Below are 21081 nucleotides of genomic sequence, written 5' to 3' on the forward strand. Positions count from 1 at the left end.
GCTCCTCACTAATGACCTTTTGGGTGACTGCTGAACAACAAAGACATAGCTCTCCTCTATACTGTTAATTCCCCACTTTTCAAAGAGTATAGAGCCAGTGATGAATTAGGTCTTAAAAGCACTTTCTCAAGCACTTAAGTTTTACACGATTTTGTGATTCTTGATATTCAATCTAATACATCTTTAGACTTTTCATCAATCATTTGAATAATGGATTTCTGAAGAAATTAGTATAAGACAAATCATTGAAATACTCTTACCCACTTGATTATTTTTCTTAGCAGGTCTAAATGTAGCCTGAAAACATATTTTGACAGTTATATCTGTATTCTTGTTCAGCAGACTGATTTTGTCAGGCTTAAATGAAGCAATTATGGACACATTTGCAATGCCTCTTGACCTGAAAAATATATTTTAAAAGTTACATGGGGTTTTGAAGAACACTAGGTAACATAGAAGCTGTTGTCTAATACTATCTGTAAATGTTAGTATTGATTATTTTTGGTTCCCAATGTAAACTTCTTTTAATACCGGTAATATTATTTTTCCTAAGGTGTACATGAATTTCTCGATATCGTTGCTTACAGTAATAATAACACATATTTTCATGTCCAATTAATGGCTAATTGATGTCTTCATCCCAATGCTCTAATCAATCCCTCAGGGTATCAGAGAATGAAGCCCTTGGCCTATTTTCCAAATAAGCAACATTCTGATCCTTTAGTGCTCTTCTGGGAAGGTGAGAATGGGTAATTCTTCATTTTATTTAATAATCTAGTTTTTCCAAAAAGCAACTTTCATATAATTAATCAAGATTTTGAAGAACAGTTTCAAAGGAACCCTACATGTAAAAACAAACACTTTAATCAAAATGAGATGTATTAATCAGCCCAAATGTCAGAGCAAAAGAAGAATTAGTATCTTCATTAATCAAATCTAAATAAATGCTGGTTCTTCAAGAAGTATAATTTTTTAATGAAATTCCCAGCAGCAGCAGAAACAGCAGTCAAAGGTCCAAACTGACCATTCATTTTTAATTATCTTATTTTGTGATGAAAGAAGTAGCAATTCAGTGATATTTTTCTTACAATGGGTAGCCTCAGGCATGAAGACAGGAAACAGATAGGAAAGGAAAGAGCATTTGAATTTAGCCCCTCAAGCAAGGAGTGGAAATCACAGCCTACTTAGGCAGGCGGATGATTTGGGTTCTGTGAAATTTTTTATATTTTGTGAAAGTACTCTGACTTCTGTGGTAAAGGCAATGTGTCATTAAAAATGTGTTTCTTGCCAGAACAAGGTGTCAACTCTCTATTACTGCTTTGTGCCCTTACCCTGCAGGACAACACTAGCCCCATATCAGCCTATCAGACGAAAAGATCACACAGGTAGTGTGAGATGTGGTTTCAGCTGTCTCAGGCTCAGCTATCAAAATTACACTGTGGCTACTGAGGTACACAACCTGCTTCTACAAACACTCTCTACCAAGTTCCATTCCCCGGTGTTGTCCCTTCCCTCTGGACCATGTATCTGCACAGCAGTAGCAGGCAGACATCCCCAGGCCCTCTCATTCCTAGTCAGGTCCCTCTCAGCAGGATCTCCCACTCAGCTTCCCTGGCTCTGTCCTGTGTGCTGCCTTGGCTTTCAGTGGTTCAATGATAAATGCTTAAAAGAGATTTAGTCTAATGCTCTTTTTTTAGCTAGTTTTGATATCAATAATGAGGCAGTTAAGTGTGTTAGTCCTGAACATGTGGAACTAAAGAGCTTTTTAATTTGCTTATTTTCCTGTTTAATTAACTACACATTCAACTGCTGCATCTGAATCACTAACTGCTTCCTTTCTCAGAAAGAGTATACCAACCATAGCACAACCACATTTCCATCAGCACCAACTGATACATCAGTAATGCCATCGTCGTCTAAGTCTCTATGGCCATCTACTGATCTTCCAAAGAATTGGAGCTTTTGTCCAAAAGCAGAATCCGATCCTAAGATTTTCTGGGAAAGAGAGTTTGGTTACTGAGTTTGCCAAAGCATGCTTAAATCCGTAGATAGTAGCCTAATTGACATATTTTCACTGATACTCCCTGTATGTGCAATGTATTGTTTAAACAAAATGCATTTGTGGGTGTTTTCTCAGATGCTTTTGTATCACTTCTTTCTCCTCTGTTGGAGCAGACAAAGGACTAGATTTTTCTGTCTTGGGAGCAGATCAACTAACTTACGGCTGTATGCCAGATACAGCTGGAAACTTTTTCCATCTCACATTGAGCAACTCAAAGAATATGAAGCTAAATAGGAGTTCTAGCAAATACTTGCTCCAACCAGAAAATCTGCATGGAAAGTGATTACATTACCATTACAGTATATATGAAGACCAGTGAAAGACTTCCCCTTTAATACTATGTATTTGTAATTTGCAGAGCTGGATTTTATTTAATCTTCATTGCTGTCCTTCAACACAAAACCCCTGAAAATAATGGATGTCAAACTCTGTTAGGATATTAGCTGACTCACACTCAGGCATCAAAAATGGCTAAGAATGAGCATCTTGCACATCCTTTTGCTCTATATGGTTCAGTTAGAAGCACCACAACATCAGCCTGGATATGCTGATAGCTGAAGGAAGGAGAGGAACAAAACGTGAAATAAACCAGGAGAATAACAGTACTCCTTTAAGAGGTTGAAACGGTCGCCAATTAGAACACAGAAAACCTTCAGTTTTCCTCTAGCAGATTTACAGGTATCAAGTACAGCATTGTGCAACACAGTTATTTACCTGAGAATATTTGGTACGTATAGTCTTTTGAAATCCATTATATATGTAAATTGCTCCAGAGTTTTGGTTTTCCAGTGGTGCACCTATTACAACATCATTAAAGCCATCCAAATCAATGTCTGCAAGTGCTGCAATTGCTGATCCAAAGCGTGCATTTTCTGATCCCTGTGGACCTTCCAAGAGTTCTCGTCGATCCAAGATTCTCTTTAAAAATTGAAAAATAAGAAAAAGCAGAAACACAGCTATCATTGCACCAGATTAGACATAGGAGCAGTATCTATGTGCATTGTTTTCTGTTTCTGTTTTCCAGTACATTCCCCTCAGACAGTTCAACATTGAATTCCTTCCCCATTGTATTTCCCATTCAGTTTGCATTATGTCTCAAAGTCCCTGGCAAGAATTACACAGCAAAATCAAAGGATGCTATGCAAAGTACTAACAGCAAATATAACCATATGTATGAAGCTTAAATGCCCTCTCTGTCCTCATCTGACTGTTCTGAAGTTTCACAATACATTGAAAAATACAGTTTCCAGTTTTGGATTACTGTTTTTTATGCAGAGGGAATGGAAATTATGTAACTGGACATAATTCTTTGAAACAGAACTGGAATTTCCTTACTAAACTAATGCAAAAAACATGTGTCCAAATGGTAAACTCCTGACCTCTCCAATGCCAATGAAGAAAGAAAGATTGGAGATCTTCATAGTTAAATAATCCCATTTACACTCAATTAAATGCAACTCTGGCAAATAGCATTCTCACCTTTAACTTATCATACCGTGCTTAAATTTTAGAAATAACAGCCAAGTTATTTATTAAAAATGACTAGAAAAGTATTGCTTGCACAATGGGGACAACTTGCACAAATCCAGATCATTTAAAAAAATATTTAAAATATCTTTCATTACTCTTTCTTATTTAAAATTTAAATAATTTTAAACCAAACATTTGACAACAATTAAAAATGTTAAGATAATGTTGTAATTTATTTGGTTTTCAAAAACAAAGAAAAAAAATTTTCGTTTTTCTTTTCTTTCTTATCTCATGTCTGATACCACAGGCAAAAAGACCAATGTCAGCTGCCAACTTTCAGCTTCTCCATTTACGCTGAAATTGTTTTAGGGTAATTTCCTGTTTCATCAGGATACTCTGACTGAGGTCCTGCTGAGGAGGATGGTCCCTCCTCTCTATTTGATTGTAATTTACCTAGTAAAGAGACCATTTTCTGTTTTCTCTGATGGACAGAGTTATTAATTTACTTTGCAGACATTCAGTGAATGAAAGACTGTTCAAATATTCCAGAGGGCTCATTGTAGTTAATACATATATTCTGAAAACACCTACAATGGGTCTGAATAAAAAGCACTGTCAGTCAAGCAACAGACAAATAACTAAGCTTTACTGAATAGGAATAGAGGGGACAGCAAGAGTTATGGTAACCATCCAGTGTCAGAGTCTATGAAACAATGCAGAAAGCTGGTAGAAGAGCATTTCTTAGAACTGCTTGGGGAATAGTCGGGCATTGAATACATTCACCAAACACAAATGGCAAATTAATTAGCAAAAGCCTTGAGCTAGGTTATTGAGAGATATGGCCAACCCATGCTATATTAGCATGAAGCACATTGCCTGACACCAGGACCAGGGAGACACAGAGAGCACCAGATCCCTTACCACTAATAGTGCTTAGCTACTGCCTTGCTCATTGGCTCCATTTTGGTCTGCTTCAGCTGCCTAATTCCCAGATTATATGCAGAAGCAGTTCTGGGGCAAGTTTGCAGCTGCTGCTGAAAAGCAGAACATGTAATGCAGCATTGGAAAGGCCTCCACATACAGTCCTCCAACCAGGAAGGCTTCCCACTTTTCATCCCTGCCCTTATGCCACATCCCAGGAAAAGCACATGCTCTGTTTCTTAAAAAAAAAAAAAAAGTCACTTGAAATATTTCTAACACTTTGAAAAGACTCACTAAATAGTGACTTTGATGATCTGGAGAGGCCAAAGGCCTTTTAGCATGTATGTGGCCAATCTAATTTGAAAGAAATTAGCCCTAAGCAATGCCAGCTTGAGCCATTTTTACCTTTGTGATAGAAAACATGTATACTCTCCCTTCTTCCTTCTTCAGGTCATTCATAAACATTGGTGCACCCACAAGCAGCACATCTGTCACAGAGTCCCTGTTGACATCCACTGAACACACCACACTGCCAAAGTAGGAGCCAATCTGAAATCAGTAGTAAATGGGTTGTCGCTGTATATGGTTTTTGTAAAATCATGTTGTAGCACTTGATTCAGAAAATGTACATGCAGTAATATTCCAATACTACTGAATTTTGATGAATTAAATTACTCTGTAGCATTCTCCATTGTTGGAAGAATGATCTCCTTACACATATTTCGCTGTTCCTGTCCTGTAGTCGCTGCTATGACTTTACCACTCAGCAATAAAAATGCCAAGAGAAAGTAAGATATGGGAGACATATATTTTTTATAACTGCACATGAAACTACCCAACCTCTGATCTACTCTCAGATTTCCCTCTCAGATGATACCAAAACCAACTAAAATAATTCCTCTTTCCTGAACAGAGGAAAAGAGATTGAGCTTCCACATCTGTCTTCTGATGTCATCTACTTCGTAACTTCTCAGGCAGAACAGAGTTCACTGAGTCTCTCCCAATTTGAGTTGTTGACAGAAGGATACATTAGTTAGATTTGTATATTATCTTTTACCACTAATTGGATTACTTCCTAAAATACTGTTTAAGAGTTACAGCTAACATCATTGAAATAGTCTAGTAGCAGAGAAAAGTTCAAGTGGATTCTAAATGCTCTGAGACAAAGAGGAATTTTCAAAACAAATTGTGATTTACTGCTGGGTCAATAAAAACAAATTCTTGAAAGTCTATGTTCATGACCAAAACATACTTGCCTGCTCGCCTCTCTGTGACTGTACAATTGCAATATTACCATCACGATCAACATCATAAACCACCACTCTGCCAGTGTAGTTGGATCTTGGTGCACCAGCAACAAAATAGACAGAGCTCATAGTTGAGAGAACAGCAACAGAATAACCTGGGGATAGAAGCCAACATTTAACAAATGTGAAAGACCATTAATTACAATTTATCAGTTGATTGTTAATTGCAGAGAGTCATGATTCCAGATGGGAAGTTATGCTGTCACATATGCGTAGAATTTGCAATATTCTCCTGGAGAGAACAATGACACACAGATCAAGTTGAAGCAGGTTTACAGAATAACATGGACAATAGCTTAGACTATTCAGTGAAATGTAGACCACAAAAATGTCATGCTTGTAAAGGAGACAGAAAAAAAAAGATGTGCAAAGAGTATCCGAGGAAAGAAGAAATAAAGAAATACGAGATGAATGTTTGAACCAGTCTTCAGGCTAGGGAGGAACACCTAGCTTTTGCAAAATTTGCAGTGTATTTTCCCACAGCTCACCAAACCACAGACCAGTGATTTGCCTGAATAGAAGAGGCTACATTAAGAGCTTGTCAGCTGAAGGGTTGATTGAATTTCTTTGAACATTTTAATCCTCATTACCATTATCCTAACATTTATTTGCTTTCAGGAAACATTGTTTAATACCTGCAAAAATGTAAACATGTATTAGCAGCATAAATCTAGCATTAGTACATACTCTAGATTTTTGTGGTTTAATTCCAGCAAATTTAAGAAAAGAAAACAAAGCTATCCTTTATAAAGTCTACGGTTAAACTCAATAACAAAATGCCAGTGATGGCATACACAGATCTGTAAGGTGCAGAACAATATGAGGAGCACAGTCTAAAGGGACTATGCCTTGATCTTTGCATCACACCAGTCTAATTCAGATATTTTGTTCACACACAGGGTGAGAACAACTTTTGTGACAGGAAGTTCAATGAGCAAGAAAACAAGATTTTATTCTGTGTTTATTCATACACTTTCCTAATTAATACAGAACTTGAAGCTGGTGGGAGCAGTGCAGAACAGGGGCCAATTGAGCAGGCTGTGATGTTATAGCAGCTCTTTAATTTACGCTCACCCAAGCTGGTGAGAGAGAGCTGGGGTGGAGAAATCCTACTGGAGGACAGAAAGTGGAAGGGAAATAAAGGGACAGAAAAGGCAACAACATTGTTTGCTCCAGAAAGATTAAATACACTAAAACTGCCTTGTAGAGAAAGGAAATTACCTGAGCTTTTAAAAATTATTAAGAAAATGAAGTAAGAGAAATTAAGAGATCATTTATGCAAAAGAGCTACTGCTCATTTGGTTGGGTTTAGATTTACTCATTTTTGTTGGATGCAAGTAATGCTAAGCCATAGAGGGGGGAAAAGTGTATGTTAGTTGCAAAGAACATATTAAATAACTTCAAGAATGAGAAAGTCAAAAATGCTTAATGAGTAGCATTGTTCCAGGATGAAACAAGAGCAGTAGAGCAAGCATGTTGGAGGTTTACAGAAAACATTTCAATGAACTGAGAATACAGACTGACTGGCTTTATTGGGTCACAAAAACATGTCAAAAATACATATGGAGATTATAAGGAAAACCTCTATTAAGTGGTAGCAATATTCAAAATCTATAAACTGAACTGGAAAAGGCTAAGAAAACAGCAAGCACATACGAAACAATAGAAAGTCAATCAGCTTCTCATCCACTGAACTGGGAAAGAATACTCAAATATTGTAACAGAAGCAACTCATAATGATCAGTATGATTCACTAGGCAGTGAATTTTTCAAACACTTTTCAAATCCCATGATTTATTATGTCTCTGTGACTATGCTGGTTTTGGCTGGAATACACTTAATTTTCTTCACAGCAGCTGGTGTGGAGCTGTGATTTGGATTTGTGCTGGAAATAGTGTTGATAACACAGGGATGTTTTAGTCACTGCTGAGCAGTGCTCAGCTCTTGCAAGGCCTTTTCTGCTCCTCACCGTGTCCCACCAGCGAGGAGTCTGGAGGGGTTACAAGGAGCTGGGAGGGGACACAGCCAGGGCAGCTGCCCACAGGTGACTGCAGGGGTGTGCCATTCCCTGCGGTGGCATGCTCAGCATACAGAGCTGGAGCGAGGAGGAAGGAGGGGATGGTCAGAGTGATGGCGTTTGTCTTCCCAAGTCACAGCTGTGTGTTGGAGCCCTGCTGTCCTGGGGTTGGCTGAACTCCTGCCTGCCCATGGAAGGGGTGAATAAATCCTCTGTTTTGCTTTGCTTGCATGCATGACTTTCACTTTCTCTGTCTGTATCTCAACCCAGAAGTTCACTCACTTTGATTCTCCCGACTCCCCCATTCTCACTCCCTTAAGAGGAGTGACTGAGTGGCTGATTAGCTGCCAGCTGGGCTTAAACCACAGCAGTGACAAAGACTGATTGTTTACACATCTGGCTAGAGGAGAACTTTCCAGCTTCTTTAATATCTTAATCAAGGTTTCATACACTTCCAGATTTGTATTTCAGCCCCTTACCTAGATAGGAGCTATGATTTCTATCCTGTAGAATCTTCTCAAACACATGGCTTGGAAAGGTGGTGACTCTGTCTGAAAACTCTTGAACTACTGTTCCACTCCAGTCATAGGCTCCAACTGCACCCAACAGCAGAACATCCTTTAAAAAATAAAAGTCAACATTTTAGAGCTACCTGATTTGAAAAAGTGTGAGCAAAGCTAAAGGACCATGTGTGATTTCCTGCATCACTGTGTTTAAGCCAGCAATGCAGAGTAAAGCCTGCAGGCAGCTGACAGGAGCTGCTCAGTTGCCACTTATGTGCAGGACTTTATTGACCAGTACAAGAGGGATTATCACCATCCTCCTGCAACAGGATATGCAACTGCTTTGGTTCCTGTGGCACTGCAACTCAAGATAAAATGGGTTTATTGAAACACTGTGTTTTCCTAAGTCTGTCCACGCTGAGGTTGGGCTTGCTAAGTGTGCTTTTATTCACCCATGATGCTCAGAAGATTACGAATCACACGAATGTAGCTGTACAAAAAAGTTAAAGCCCCTTTTCTTGACAACAAAAGTGACAGTGATAGCACACAAAAGCTGATGCAAATAGAGACAGATTAATTCTTCATATAAGGAGATGTTCTTGAGAGAACAGTTAAATATAAAATTCAAATTAACATGGCTTCTTATGTAGAATATTTCATACAGAAATACTTAATCTTATACTTGTACACAGAAAACAAACATAGTTTTACTTACTCAAGTTATTAAAATTCTTTATTAAACTGAGATACTGTTACAGAAAACTGCAATAAACTTGAATATGTAATTTTCCTGAAAAAAAATGCCCATATGTTTCTCATTTTTTGCCATTTCTTAGCAACAATTGCTTCATAATTTAAAACTTCAATTTATGTAAATATAGAGGACTTATAAAAAATTAATTCATTTATCTTTTAGGGCTATGAGAAAGAAACAACCTTCTTGTATTTTCAGTTGAAAGCTTATTGAACCACATTTGGATTTTACAAGAACTTATTTGATAAAGATAATCTTAAAATTGATTAGCATTAAAATATATCTGAGTTTTTGGCTCTAATTTTAAAGTGAAATATGTTTTAAAGAAATATTATTAATTTTATATTTTATAGAGTAATTATTTTCAGACTTGTTTGATTTGTGTTGGACTGCCTACCAGCTTTACAATATAGCTAGTCACAAACATGGAGGAATTAAATTTTTCCTTCTACCTGAACTCAGAAATCACTGAAATAATTGTATTAACACATCTTAAAATCAGTACATGAAACAAGCTATAATACAACTATACTAATTATTATGTTTTCAAGTAAATAAAATTAAAAGGAAAATTTGATATTCTCCTGCTTGTAAATTTAAAATTGGACATTGTACTTTTATTTTTCTGTTTTTACACTCATGTGTACGTATGTACGTCTATCTGTATCATTAAATAATTAAACTCACATACCTTTTTTTGTGAGTAATATGCACTGAAGCCCACCTGTGACATTTCCATTTGGAAAGTATCACCTTGATCAGTACCTGGTAAAACAGATATACATATATGGTTATCTCTACATAACCACACAAAATCCAGTCTTGCTGCCTGTGAGTATAGAGGCTGGGTATCTCCACCAATTTGGCTGAAGCATTTACAAACAAGGGAAGCCAGAGCTGGTAAACTAGAAAATTTGGAGGACTTAATGGCAAATTGTTAAGATGGAGCCATGATCCATGCTATAAATCTTTTCCAAAAAAAAGGGCAGAAGATGATGATCAAGATGGTTTGAATCAGTTTGGACAGTCTTGACACTGTGGCTGGTCTCTTTTTGTGTTTCCTAGGAAGCATTAATACCCTGAAATAAGCAGTTTTAATGACTGCATATTCACAAATTTCAAATAGAATAGGAATTTTTATTTTTATAGGACTTCTAGAAACTGTTGTAATTGTCTTGAAAAATACTGTGACTAATCCACTTCCTAAGCTAGATGGATGGGAATTCAGTGGCAGTACTCAGTAAAAAGACATATTCCCTTGTTTTGAGTAGCAGTATGGGCCTAGCAAAGAATAAATGAAGGCGAAAGAGAAGGAAAGATTTCTTCCTGAGCATAGGAAAGTGGCAGACTTTCCTTAAGCTCCTTAGGGGATTGAGAGCAAGTTACACATCTCCAGTGTAAGGCCTGAATTTAACTTAACCTTAAAAGCTGGCTTTTGGGGCAGCCAAAGTATCTCTGTGTCACCTCTGCAACACCTTCCTCTGAGCAAAACACAGGGAAGGGACTGGTAGGCACCACAGAAATTGTATTTTCAGGTCTGTAATTAGTAATCTAATCGTCTGGTGGTTTGTGGGTTGTTTTGGTGTTGTGGTTTTTTTGTTTTTGTTTTTGTTTTTTTTGGTTTTTTTTTGGTTTTTTTTTTTTTTTTTTTTTTTTTTTTTTTTTTTTTTTTTTTTTTTTTTTTTTAAATTTAAAATGGCTTAGGATTCACACAGGTAAAGCTCATAAGCATAAAGATACCTTTATTCTTCTGGTGGTAGCAAATACATTTAGTTGTATACATAAAAGCCCCCATGCCTGAAGCCCATGACATGACAGAAATTTTCATCAGCTGGGAAATGTTTTCCCCGAAGTGTGTAAATTAACTTAAAGCTCAGACTAATTAGGGGTACACCTGTGAAAACCAGAGCCTTCCTGGTGAGCAGGGAGCAGCCTGCAGCTCCAGCTACCCCTTTTTTTCACAGTACTGCAGTAAACTGAAGATAAATAAAATCATAAGGTTGTCAGTTGGCAGAATCTGATCTCATTTTTCAAAGATGTTGAGTATTTTACCTTCTATACTAAAAATGCGCTCTCCAAGCGTTCCTGCTTCTTCCAGTAGTGCAGCCTCAGATGACACATTGAAGAAATACTTTTCTGTTGGGTGACTTGCAATTCCCTTGATTTCTTTAATTAAGTTTTTAGTATCAAGTTCATGCCTTATTAAGTATCCCAAAACCTTGTGTAAAGAAACAAACAAACAGCAAAACAAGGAAAAAGAGAGATCATGGTGCTATTCCATTTTAGCTAATATTCTACGTTTGTGTTTTTTTTAAAGCTATCCTTATTCACATTACTGGACTGCTTATTAGAGTTCATTCCTATGCAAGGGGCCATTCATACAGGAAAAGTACACAAGGCCTGGCAAGGGAGAAAATCACTGAAGTTGCCCAGGCAATTCTAGTCTTGCTTTTTCAGCCAGTGAAAACACCAGTTATTTCCACCAGTTCAGAGGCTGAATTTGACTTCAGTCATTACATACCACTTCTGTATAGAAGATGCACTTTCATCCACAGACAACAAAACAGTCTTTCAAACATGGAGTAATGTATAATTTTAGTATTACTTACAGCAATGCCAAATCTGGTAATATTGTCTTCATTGCATTTACCTATCACCGTTTTCAAGTTGGAGCCATCATGTGATTCACCGTCTGTCACAACAACCATGACTTTCGTGGCTGTTGGGCGTCCCCCCGATTCAGCTGAGAAGGCATACTGTCTGTTGTAAAACATTGGGTTTGTCACACATCAATTCATAATGGATGGAATCCAGTACATATACTGTAATGAGTATGTCCATCACTGAATTACAACAAGTTGCTTCTGTAGTGCTTAACAAATGTAACCAAAGAAACAGGGGGGGAAAAAAAAAAAAAAAGGTAGTACTGGAAAGACTGGATGGTGTTTCTGATAGAAATGTAAATTCCAGGAAAAACAATGTATTTTTTTTGTACAAATATTTCTGAATGAAAAGCGGGTTTTATCAGAACTAGCAAAGTTTTATGACACCAGGAACTGGCATCACCAAGCTCAGACAAAAATGGAACAGAATTAGTAACAAGCTTCTCAGTACTACTGCAAATACTGACTCCATTGAAGGCTGAATCTGCTCCTAACCCAAATTCTCAAGTTCATTTGATTCAGCCTGTATTTTGGTCTGGATTTCTGTACTTGATTAAACTTCAAAACAGCATCTTCTTGTTGAGAAATAGACCTGGTTTGTGTACATGCTCAGAGTCATTAAATACTGGTTTAAATTTTCCCTGTTTTTTCATTCTTACGGTGCTGCAGTGACAAACTGACAACAGACAAGAGGTTTTATTTTCTCTGTAATCAACCAAAGCTTGACTTGCAAACACAAATGTTACTGGGCCTACTGAATCCCTGGATAAACTTTCCTTCTTTCAGTGGTTTTGTACCTTCCCTAAAACCTTGTCCACTCTGTTTGACGCACTGTGTTTAGAGATCTGTGACATAACAAGCAATTCTGCTGGGTACCAGAATTCTTTTGGAGTAGAGTTCAACCCAATGGTTAATGATATGCTTTTCAGCAATTCCAGTTTACATATTCCTGTACCAATCTGCATGGGGCACTGTAAACGCACCTGATGGATTCTGGCTAGTGCTGGGAACCTACTCCAGAGGCCCTGGGCACACAGTCTGAAATTCAAGATGTTCTCATTGCCATGTAAGGTAAGTTACAACAGTTGCACAGTAAATTGTCAGTGCATCTCACCTTGCATTGTCAATGGCTTTGAAAGTATTAGTGAGATCTCCTCCCTTCTGAGATGTTTCTTCCATTGCTTTGACAACCTCATCCTTTGTTTGATATGTATTCAAGTTGAAGACGACGCGGGGCTCATTAGCATACTGAATTAAACCCACCTATGCAATAAAAAAACGGTGTTAGATTATGATGCTTTACAATTAGTTACATAGAATCATGATGCTTACTTATGTGTCAGTTGGTGTAAAAGGTCTGCAGATGCACAGTTCTCTTTCAACACATATAAAACCAATTAATATTAACACTTTTGAAAAGCAAAGAAAGCTAAAATGCTCTTGCACTTTATATCATTTGTTATGGACTACAATATGTTACTGCAAACAATCAGAAATAGCAGACATTAAATGTTTGTTTGGTTACTACTGGAAGGGCTGATGGATAGCAATAATACAGGGAGCTCTGAGAAAAATGAGAAAACAGCAATAGTTCTACAAGCTGAGAGCACCTCAGTCTGATCTCTTCTAAGGAAGTCCTAAAGGTTAGTTACTTTACAGCACTGCAAACCCTACCTTTTTAATACAGGTGAAGATAAAGATTTATGATAAATGTGCATTTATAACAAAAGGAGAAAGAGAAGATGCTAAATGTGAGGTTCAGAAGGAACTGAGCAGGAAGCCTAGCTTTTAAGCACCTCACTTCCAAAGTAGCCCAAGGAAGAAGGCAGCCTTTGGGAGAGAGATTTCCAGTGCCCCAGTCTTTGTTCTCAGAACTGTTTAGAGAAAATGGACAACAATAAAGACAGAAGATGTTTAAAACAAAAAAGGCAATAAAATTTTCCTTACCATCATCAAATCTAAAGAAAAAGAACAAAACAAAACAAAAAAACCCTCAAAGATCAGTAAGTAAGCCAGCAGAAAAGCTCCTGTTTTAAAGATGCAGCAGTTGGAAAGTAAGACTTGTATGAAAAGCCCATTAAAAATCTGTTCTACTTTTATCACATCCCCGAAAGTTATTTTCAACTACTTTAATATTTAATGCATGGAAGAGATCTGACTCCCCTAGATACAACATACATTTGTATTTTGGTTAATTTATATTTTGCATCAAATTACTAATCCCCTATTGAAATAGGATAAGCATGAGATAAAATTCCCAGCACTGAATAGGATAACTGTGTAATCTGTGGCTTTGAGAGAGGTACTGTAGTCACACAAAATCATGCTTGGTATTCTTTAAAATTGGTTGGTTTAGGTTTTATTTTGTTTGGGTTTTTTTGGTCTTTCTCAAATGTTTTTGACTCACCTGGGTCTTGTTAAGGCCTATGTCTAAGCCTTGTACAAATTTTTTCAAAAATGCCCGCACTGCATCCCAGGGATAAATGCTGTTTGACTCATCACAAACAACCACAACATCTATAACAGAGGAACACTCTAAAACAACAAAAAAAGAAGTGGACAGTAAACGCACTTGCAGTCTCAATATACTCTTCAACTAAATCCAGAGGTGCATATTTAGGTTTCACATGGGCAACACTTCGGATCAGAAGGCTTTGCCAGAATGATGACTCAATCGGACCATATACAGGTTTTAAGCCTGCACTGATGCAATACCTCTGAATACAGAAGATTAAGATCATATTTGCATCAGCATCAGATCACAATTTGTCAGTCTTTACATATCAATACTGGGAGTTTGCTTTTGGCACATACATTTTTTTTAAGAAATCAAAATTAACAGTCCCCAACACAATATCTGCTGGTTTTGTTTGATGTGTTTGTTTGTTGCATTTTTCTAAATTGAATCTGTTTTGCACACGTTGCCTTACTTTGAACAGCAGGAGAAAAGCTTCTTAGGATCTCGAAACTTGGACTGATTTCAGAACAAACTCCTGTTGCATAGTATTGTCTTCCACACTGCTGTGCCCACAAGGGACCACAAGTCTTGAAAAATAACAATAAAAAGAAACTATAAAAATAACAAATACACGTCTCACCATATCTATACACAAAACCGTCACAAGCAGGACGATAGGCTCATAGGATCAGCGAAGCTCTCTCGGGTTATCCCTTCAGTCAGCGTCACTCCTGTCACACAGCTGCTCGCGGGGAGCAATTCCCTCCGGAGCTGTCCCGCTCCCATCCCGCGGGCCGGGCGCTCCGCGGGCGCGGACACCGCGCTGCAGCGCCAGCGGAGACCGCCAGGTGGCGACAGCGCCACGGACACGGGGGACGCGCGGCGGCGCTCAGAGAGGGGACAGTGACAGGGGAGAGAGGGACAGTGACAGGAGAGAGGGGGACAGTGACAGGAGAGAGGGGGACAGTGACAGGAGAGAGGGGAACAGTGACAGGAGAGAGGGGACAGTGACAGGGGAGGGGGACAGTGACAGGAGAGGGGGGGACAGTGACAGGGGAGGGGGACAGTGACAGGAGAGAGGGGGACAGTGACAGGAGAGGGGGACAGTGACAGGAGAGGGGGGGGACAGTGACAGGAGAGAGGGACAGTGACAGGAGAGAGGGGGACAGTGACAGGAGAGGGGGACAGTGACAGGAGAGGGGGGACAGTGACAGGAGAAGGGGACAGTGACAGGGGAGCAGGGGACAGTGACAGGAGAGAGGGGGACAGTGACAGGGGAGCAGGGGACAGTGACAGGAGAGAGGGGGACAGTGACAGGAGAGGGGGGACAGTGACAGGAGGGGGGGGACAGTGACAGGAGAGAGGGGGACAGTGACAGGAGAGAGAGGGACAGTGACAGGAGAGAGGGGGACAGTGACAGGAGAGAGGGGGACAGTGACAGGAGAAGGGGACAGTGACAGGAGAGGGGGACAGTGACAGGAGAGGGGGGACAGTGACAGGAGAGAGGGGGACAGTGACAGGAGAGGGGGGGACAGTGACAGGAGAGGGGGACAGTGACAGGAGAGAGGGGGACAGTGACAGGAGAGGGGGACAGTGACAGGGGAGCAGGGGACAGTGACAGGAGAGAGGGGGACAGTGACAGGAGAGGGGGGACAGTGACAGGAGGGGGGGGGACAGTGACAGGAGAGAGGGGGACAGTGACAGGAGAGAGAGGGACAGTGACAGGAGAGAGGGGGACAGTGACAGGAGAGAGGGGGACAGTGACAGGAGAAGGGGACAGTGACAGGAGAGGGGGACAGTGACAGGAGAGGGGGGACAGTGACAGGAGGGGGGGGACAGTGACAGGAGAAGGGGGGACAGTGACAGGGGAGAGGGGGACAGTGACAGGAGAGAGGGGGACAGTGACAGGAGAGAGGGGGACAGTGACAGGAGAGAGGGGGACAGTGACAGGAGAGGGGGACAGTGACAGGAGAGGGGGACAGTGACAGGAGAGGGGGGACAGTGACAGGAGGGGGGGGACAGTGACAGGAGAAGGGGGGACAGTGACAGGGGAGAGGGGGACAGTGACAGGAGGGGGGGGCAGTGACAGGAGGGGGGGGACAGTGACAAGAGAGGGGGACAGTGACAGGAGAGAGGGGGACAGTGACAGGAGAGGGGGGACAGTGACAGGAGGGGGGGGGACAGTGACAGGAGGGGGGGACAGTGACAAGAGAGGGGGACAGTGACAGGAGAGGGGGGACAGTGACAGGAGAGAGGGACAGTGACAGGAGAGAGGGGAACAGTGACAGAAGAGAGGGGACAGTGACAGGGGAGCGGGGGATGGTGACAGGAGTGGGGGGGGACAGTGACAGGAGGGAGGGGACAGTGACAGGAGAGAGGGGGGACAGCGATGGGAGAGGGGGGACAATGACGGGAGAGGGGGAGGACAGTGACCAGAGGGGGGTCTGACAGCTCGGACCCCTCCAAAAGCCTCATCCCATCGGGAATTCACCCCGCCTTTACAGGGTGAACTGCACCATCTCCCGCCTGGCCCCAAGCACTCTCCTTTTCGGCTGCACCAGCGGGAGAGGTCTGCCCCTGGCTGCACATCCCCTACGGCTGGCTTTGGGAGAAAACGATCCTGCTTTGCTGCTGGAAACAATCTCTGTAAAAAGAAGTCTTTTCAGCTGGATCAACCAGCTGTTATTTACGTCTTTATACACCTTTATATGTACTTATGTCAGCCACATATTAAGACAGTATTTTGCCGTGAGAAAATAGGGGGAGTTGTGAGTGTGGGTTGATGTGGCGAGTCGGTGGGTGTATTTCCATCTTGAAAGAAAACATTAGAAACTCGAGGAAATAAATATAGCCTCTACATAACCTCCGTCCAACGGTTCTGCGAGAAGTTATAGTTTCCTTACACATACACTCTGGTTGTGCGCACCTCTGTCTAGGAAAAGAGGGACTACTACACTTTTCTCAAGAACACTGGAGGGCAGAAAAAGGTAATTAAATTCAAAAGTAAATTGAAAATGAGCTAAATTACCCATTGGTTTACCAGTGAGAGACAACATCAAACTAACCTAACATATTTGACCAGACGGCGGATTTTCTAGATAAGAAAGGAAGTATATCCAAATTATCCCATCTTGAGAAAAGTGCTTTTTTTTAGCTGCTACATGGGGCATGGTTAGTTCTTACTGAAAAACATTTTTAGAGAAGTGAAAGGTACAAACTAAATCATCTATATGAAGCTGGAGGAGGGTTACTGGCCTTCAATATTAATTTAAAGTTCTTTTTAGATCAGTCTTATTTTCCCTATTTCTAACTTTTTTTTCTGTATTGGTGGTAGCTCAAAACTGCGATGTTAATCTTGGAGCAAAACGAAAAAACATTCTAACAATCGTTACTGATCTTCAGAGAAAAAAGTGTGGGGGGGAACTAATGTTCTAGCATTTCTTAAGTCAGAAATTTAAGATGCATCATTACTGAAGGGGAGATCACGTATCAAGGACAGATGGACTTGAAAGGCAGAATGTTACACAGGGGCCTAGACTTGCTCTTCAGGACTAACATTAAGAAATGTGGACATAAACTGCAAAGTCACTGAATGGAAAGGAGAGAAGAAGATGGATTGAATACTGGATAACTGCAGGGTGACTGCAAGCATGCAGCCAGCGTGCAAAGAAAATATAGCTTCAAGACGTGTGATGAGAAGCTGTTGAGTTGGGGAGATACCAAATACACTGTATAGTGCCTGGGAAAGTCTCACGTGGAATACAGCATAGACCTAGTCACTGATGTTTGAGAAAGGTGTGTTTTAAAAAGAACATTTCAGTCAAAAAACTCTCTGTCTGTTTAGCAGGGCAAAGGAGAAAGGTGGTTGTGGGCTGTCAGAGAAGGGAGATTTTACATGCAGGAAGATGAGAGCTGCCTCTTTTAACTAAAGGCACAGAACAGCCCAGCAAACAAGCTGATAAAAATTTAGATGGGAAATCCAGAAAAACCTTCTTAACCATCAGTGAAATTCTTCAGCACCGTTCCAACAGGACTAAGCATGCCTCAGAATGTAATGAGTGTGTGGGAAATGATTGCCCTGCACTTAGAATACCTGTGGGAAGCAATCCCCTGGCATCAAACAGCTGAAGCAGCAGGACATGGGAGCTGACACGCCAGCTTGGGTCACGCTCCCCAGCCAAAGAGCCCAGGGACTGAGCACACAGCACAGACTGGGACGGGCAGATGGAGGCTGAGAGGGGCCACAGGAGGAAGGAGAACAGTGAGCTGGGAGGAGGAAACCCTGAAATAACCCAAAGAGCCCATCACAGAGGCCAGCTGCCACAGACACAGTCTCGGAGCAAAGTCCCAGGTGGAAGCAGCTTGTAAATATGAGCAGGCAGCCCTTGCATGGGATTCAATACCTGCCACAACTAAGTCATGGGGCTTTTGGTATTTGTTGAGGCTGAGTCACAGATAAGCACCTGTCTTCAGTACCTCATTCTCCTTATGTCAAAAAAGAACTCCTGTAAATGAAGACGTGACTGTTTATGTCTTTTTTTTTTTTTTTTTTTTAACAGAGAGAAGTTTGAATATTGTTAGAAAATACAGATTTCCCTGCATGAGATATTTTAAAACACTGTAGTAACTAGTACTGATTAGAAGTGGGTATGTGTAGGACAGAAGAGAGAGAATAAGATTTTTTTAATCAAGGCCTTTGCAAACCAGGAGTCAAGAAAATTACTGTTGTATTTTGATGTTATGTATAACCTTAGTAATTCCATGAGAACTTCTGAAAGGGTTGGAATTAGGTATACTTCGAAGTACTTCGGTAAACTGAGCTACATGTTAATGAATATAATAAATGAATATTTTTGTGATTACTAGGAAAATGCAACAAAAATTACAAAGCTTAAGGACAGCCTAGAGCTCTTCTTTCTGTAATTTATTGTTTTACTTACTTACTGCACACGGCTACATCAAACTGAAATACACCTACACCCCAACAGTTTTCATGCTTATGATTAGGCTCATAAAAAAGCATATTAAACAGGCATTCACTTCCTTTCAAGTAAGAATTCTATTTTGCAGGCTCCAAGGACAGTGGTTTGTGGAATATACACTGAGAAAAGGCATACTCTTCCAAGCTTGCTAACCAAACAAAATACACCACAAATCCAAGGGACTAGAAATACTGATACCTCAGGAGAACAGTGTCTGTGCAAGTGTGAGTGATAGAGGAGAGATTATATAAAGTCTTTTGAAAGCACAATCAGAACTACACAAGACTGCGTTAAATAATTTAATTGTGGAAATATTCTCGCCCATATTGTCTGACTTAAAACTACTGAGACATTAATTATGATAAAATGTTAAGATAAACGAGAGAAACTTCAAAATTTTCCTGCATTAATTATACATTTCACAGTTGACTTTGGACTCTAGGTAATTGCAATGGGATGTATGTACTAATGGGATGAATGTATTAATCCATGCTGCATAATAAAACACATTTAGCTTGGACTTAGGAAAAAAATGTGGAGAATTCTGGTTTCTTGATTCTCCTCACAAGTTTCTGCATGCACTGCTTACAATCTTGATACATACCAAAAATCCTCCAGTTTTTGAGTTCTGTATCAGAGTCAAGCCAAGGTTCATGTCCTTTTTGATTTCAGTCACATTTGGAATATTTATTAAAGCTGAAATAAAATTAGATTAAATAGTGACAGAATAACAAATAAGATGTAGAAGCAATTTACTAAGTTAGAATTCCTTTCAAAAACTTGATTTTTCAGAATCTAAGGCACCTCTTCTAAACGGTTGCATGCAATTCTGAGACAAAAGAAGCAAAAGCCAATCTTTGGGAAAAAAATTACTGACCATTAAATATAGACATCAATTAAGTATAGCCATTTAGAGTATCTGCCCTCAAGAGAGCTGAAGGCAAAACAGAGGAAGAAATAATCTACCTATTGCATATTTTTGATTGGCCGAGTAGCTGCAGCTGAGTAGCTACTGTTATATTCCTCAGGACACCAGACTCCCCTGATCCAGTATCAGGCTTTGGACAAAAAACTGGAAGGGGCAGCAGAGGGCAGAAATGATTTGCACCACAAATAAACTTAAAGGAGGCATCTCAGCGCCTCTTTTCACAAGAATGTGTTCAAGCTTGAACTCCATTGTATAGCTAGTTTGCAAAGACAGACAGACACCCCTACATGATTTAGGGAGGATAGGGACAGGCACCCCCTCAGCCACCCGCCCCTGGGTGCCAGCACAGAGCCCTGCGCCCACCAGACACTCTCTTTGGGACCCACAGGGTTCCTGCCCCATGGCTGGTAGGTAACGACCCCAGGTGCTCCAGTGGGTGACACCGAGACCCCAGTGCCTCCAGCAGCTGGCAGCACCTGGCCTGAGTCCAGTGTCAGGCACCGATTTCTGCTCAGGCGGACATGTCTCCTCAGCACTGAGGCCCTGCAGCACACACACACCTACACAGAATCTGAGATTATTTAGACAGCTCGTTAAGAAAATATGGTAGATTGGCCTCGTACTAACAGAAGGGAAAACTGAACAAGCGTGGCAAGGAATCGTTAATTAGAGCGTACCTTGTAAATTCAATTTTTTACATGTGTTTTTGGACGCACCAACAGGACATGCATATATATCTCCAGTTCTGTTAGCAGGATAGCCACTCCAGGGTGAACCAACCAACAACCTAAAGGAAAAGGAACTTCATTAGGTCCTTAATGATACTGGAGAAGTCCAGCAGCAGCACTGCATGGCACTCTACAGATAACAGGTAAAGAGGCTTTCACGAGATATAGCACCCGAGGCATTCAGGAGTAGGGGTCTTCTCCAGAACTGTTCAGAAGCTGTACTTGCATGTCAATACACTGCACTGGATTCACCAGGGGTAGCTTTGGTGAAGAAGGAGAATGGGAGAG

At 40.5% G+C, this 21081-nt stretch overlaps 1 protein-coding gene across 1 annotated transcript in view; it reads right to left on the bottom strand.

Annotated features, from left to right (window-relative positions):
* The window catches only part of ITGA2 (integrin subunit alpha 2), a 71072-nt gene that overhangs the window by 22432 nt on the left and 27559 nt on the right, over positions 1 to 21081 (bottom strand). The window contains exons 3-16 of the mRNA XM_040090107.2: positions 20743 to 20852; positions 19742 to 19833; positions 14628 to 14742; positions 14105 to 14232; positions 12812 to 12960; positions 11644 to 11794; positions 11087 to 11252; positions 9726 to 9799; positions 8257 to 8395; positions 5710 to 5855; positions 4859 to 5002; positions 2777 to 2980; positions 1859 to 1995; positions 261 to 400 (exon numbers count right to left, since the gene is read on the bottom strand). Of these exons, the coding sequence (XP_039946041.1) occupies positions 261 to 400; positions 1859 to 1995; positions 2777 to 2980; positions 4859 to 5002; positions 5710 to 5855; positions 8257 to 8395; positions 9726 to 9799; positions 11087 to 11252; positions 11644 to 11794; positions 12812 to 12960; positions 14105 to 14232; positions 14628 to 14742; positions 19742 to 19833; positions 20743 to 20852 (1895 nt within the window). The remainder of the gene's footprint in view (positions 1 to 260; positions 401 to 1858; positions 1996 to 2776; positions 2981 to 4858; positions 5003 to 5709; positions 5856 to 8256; positions 8396 to 9725; positions 9800 to 11086; positions 11253 to 11643; positions 11795 to 12811; positions 12961 to 14104; positions 14233 to 14627; positions 14743 to 19741; positions 19834 to 20742; positions 20853 to 21081) is intronic.

The sequence above is a fragment of the Hirundo rustica genome, chromosome Z, assembly GCF_015227805.2.
Source record: "Hirundo rustica isolate bHirRus1 chromosome Z, bHirRus1.pri.v3, whole genome shotgun sequence".
NCBI lineage: Eukaryota > Metazoa > Chordata > Aves > Passeriformes > Hirundinidae > Hirundo > Hirundo rustica.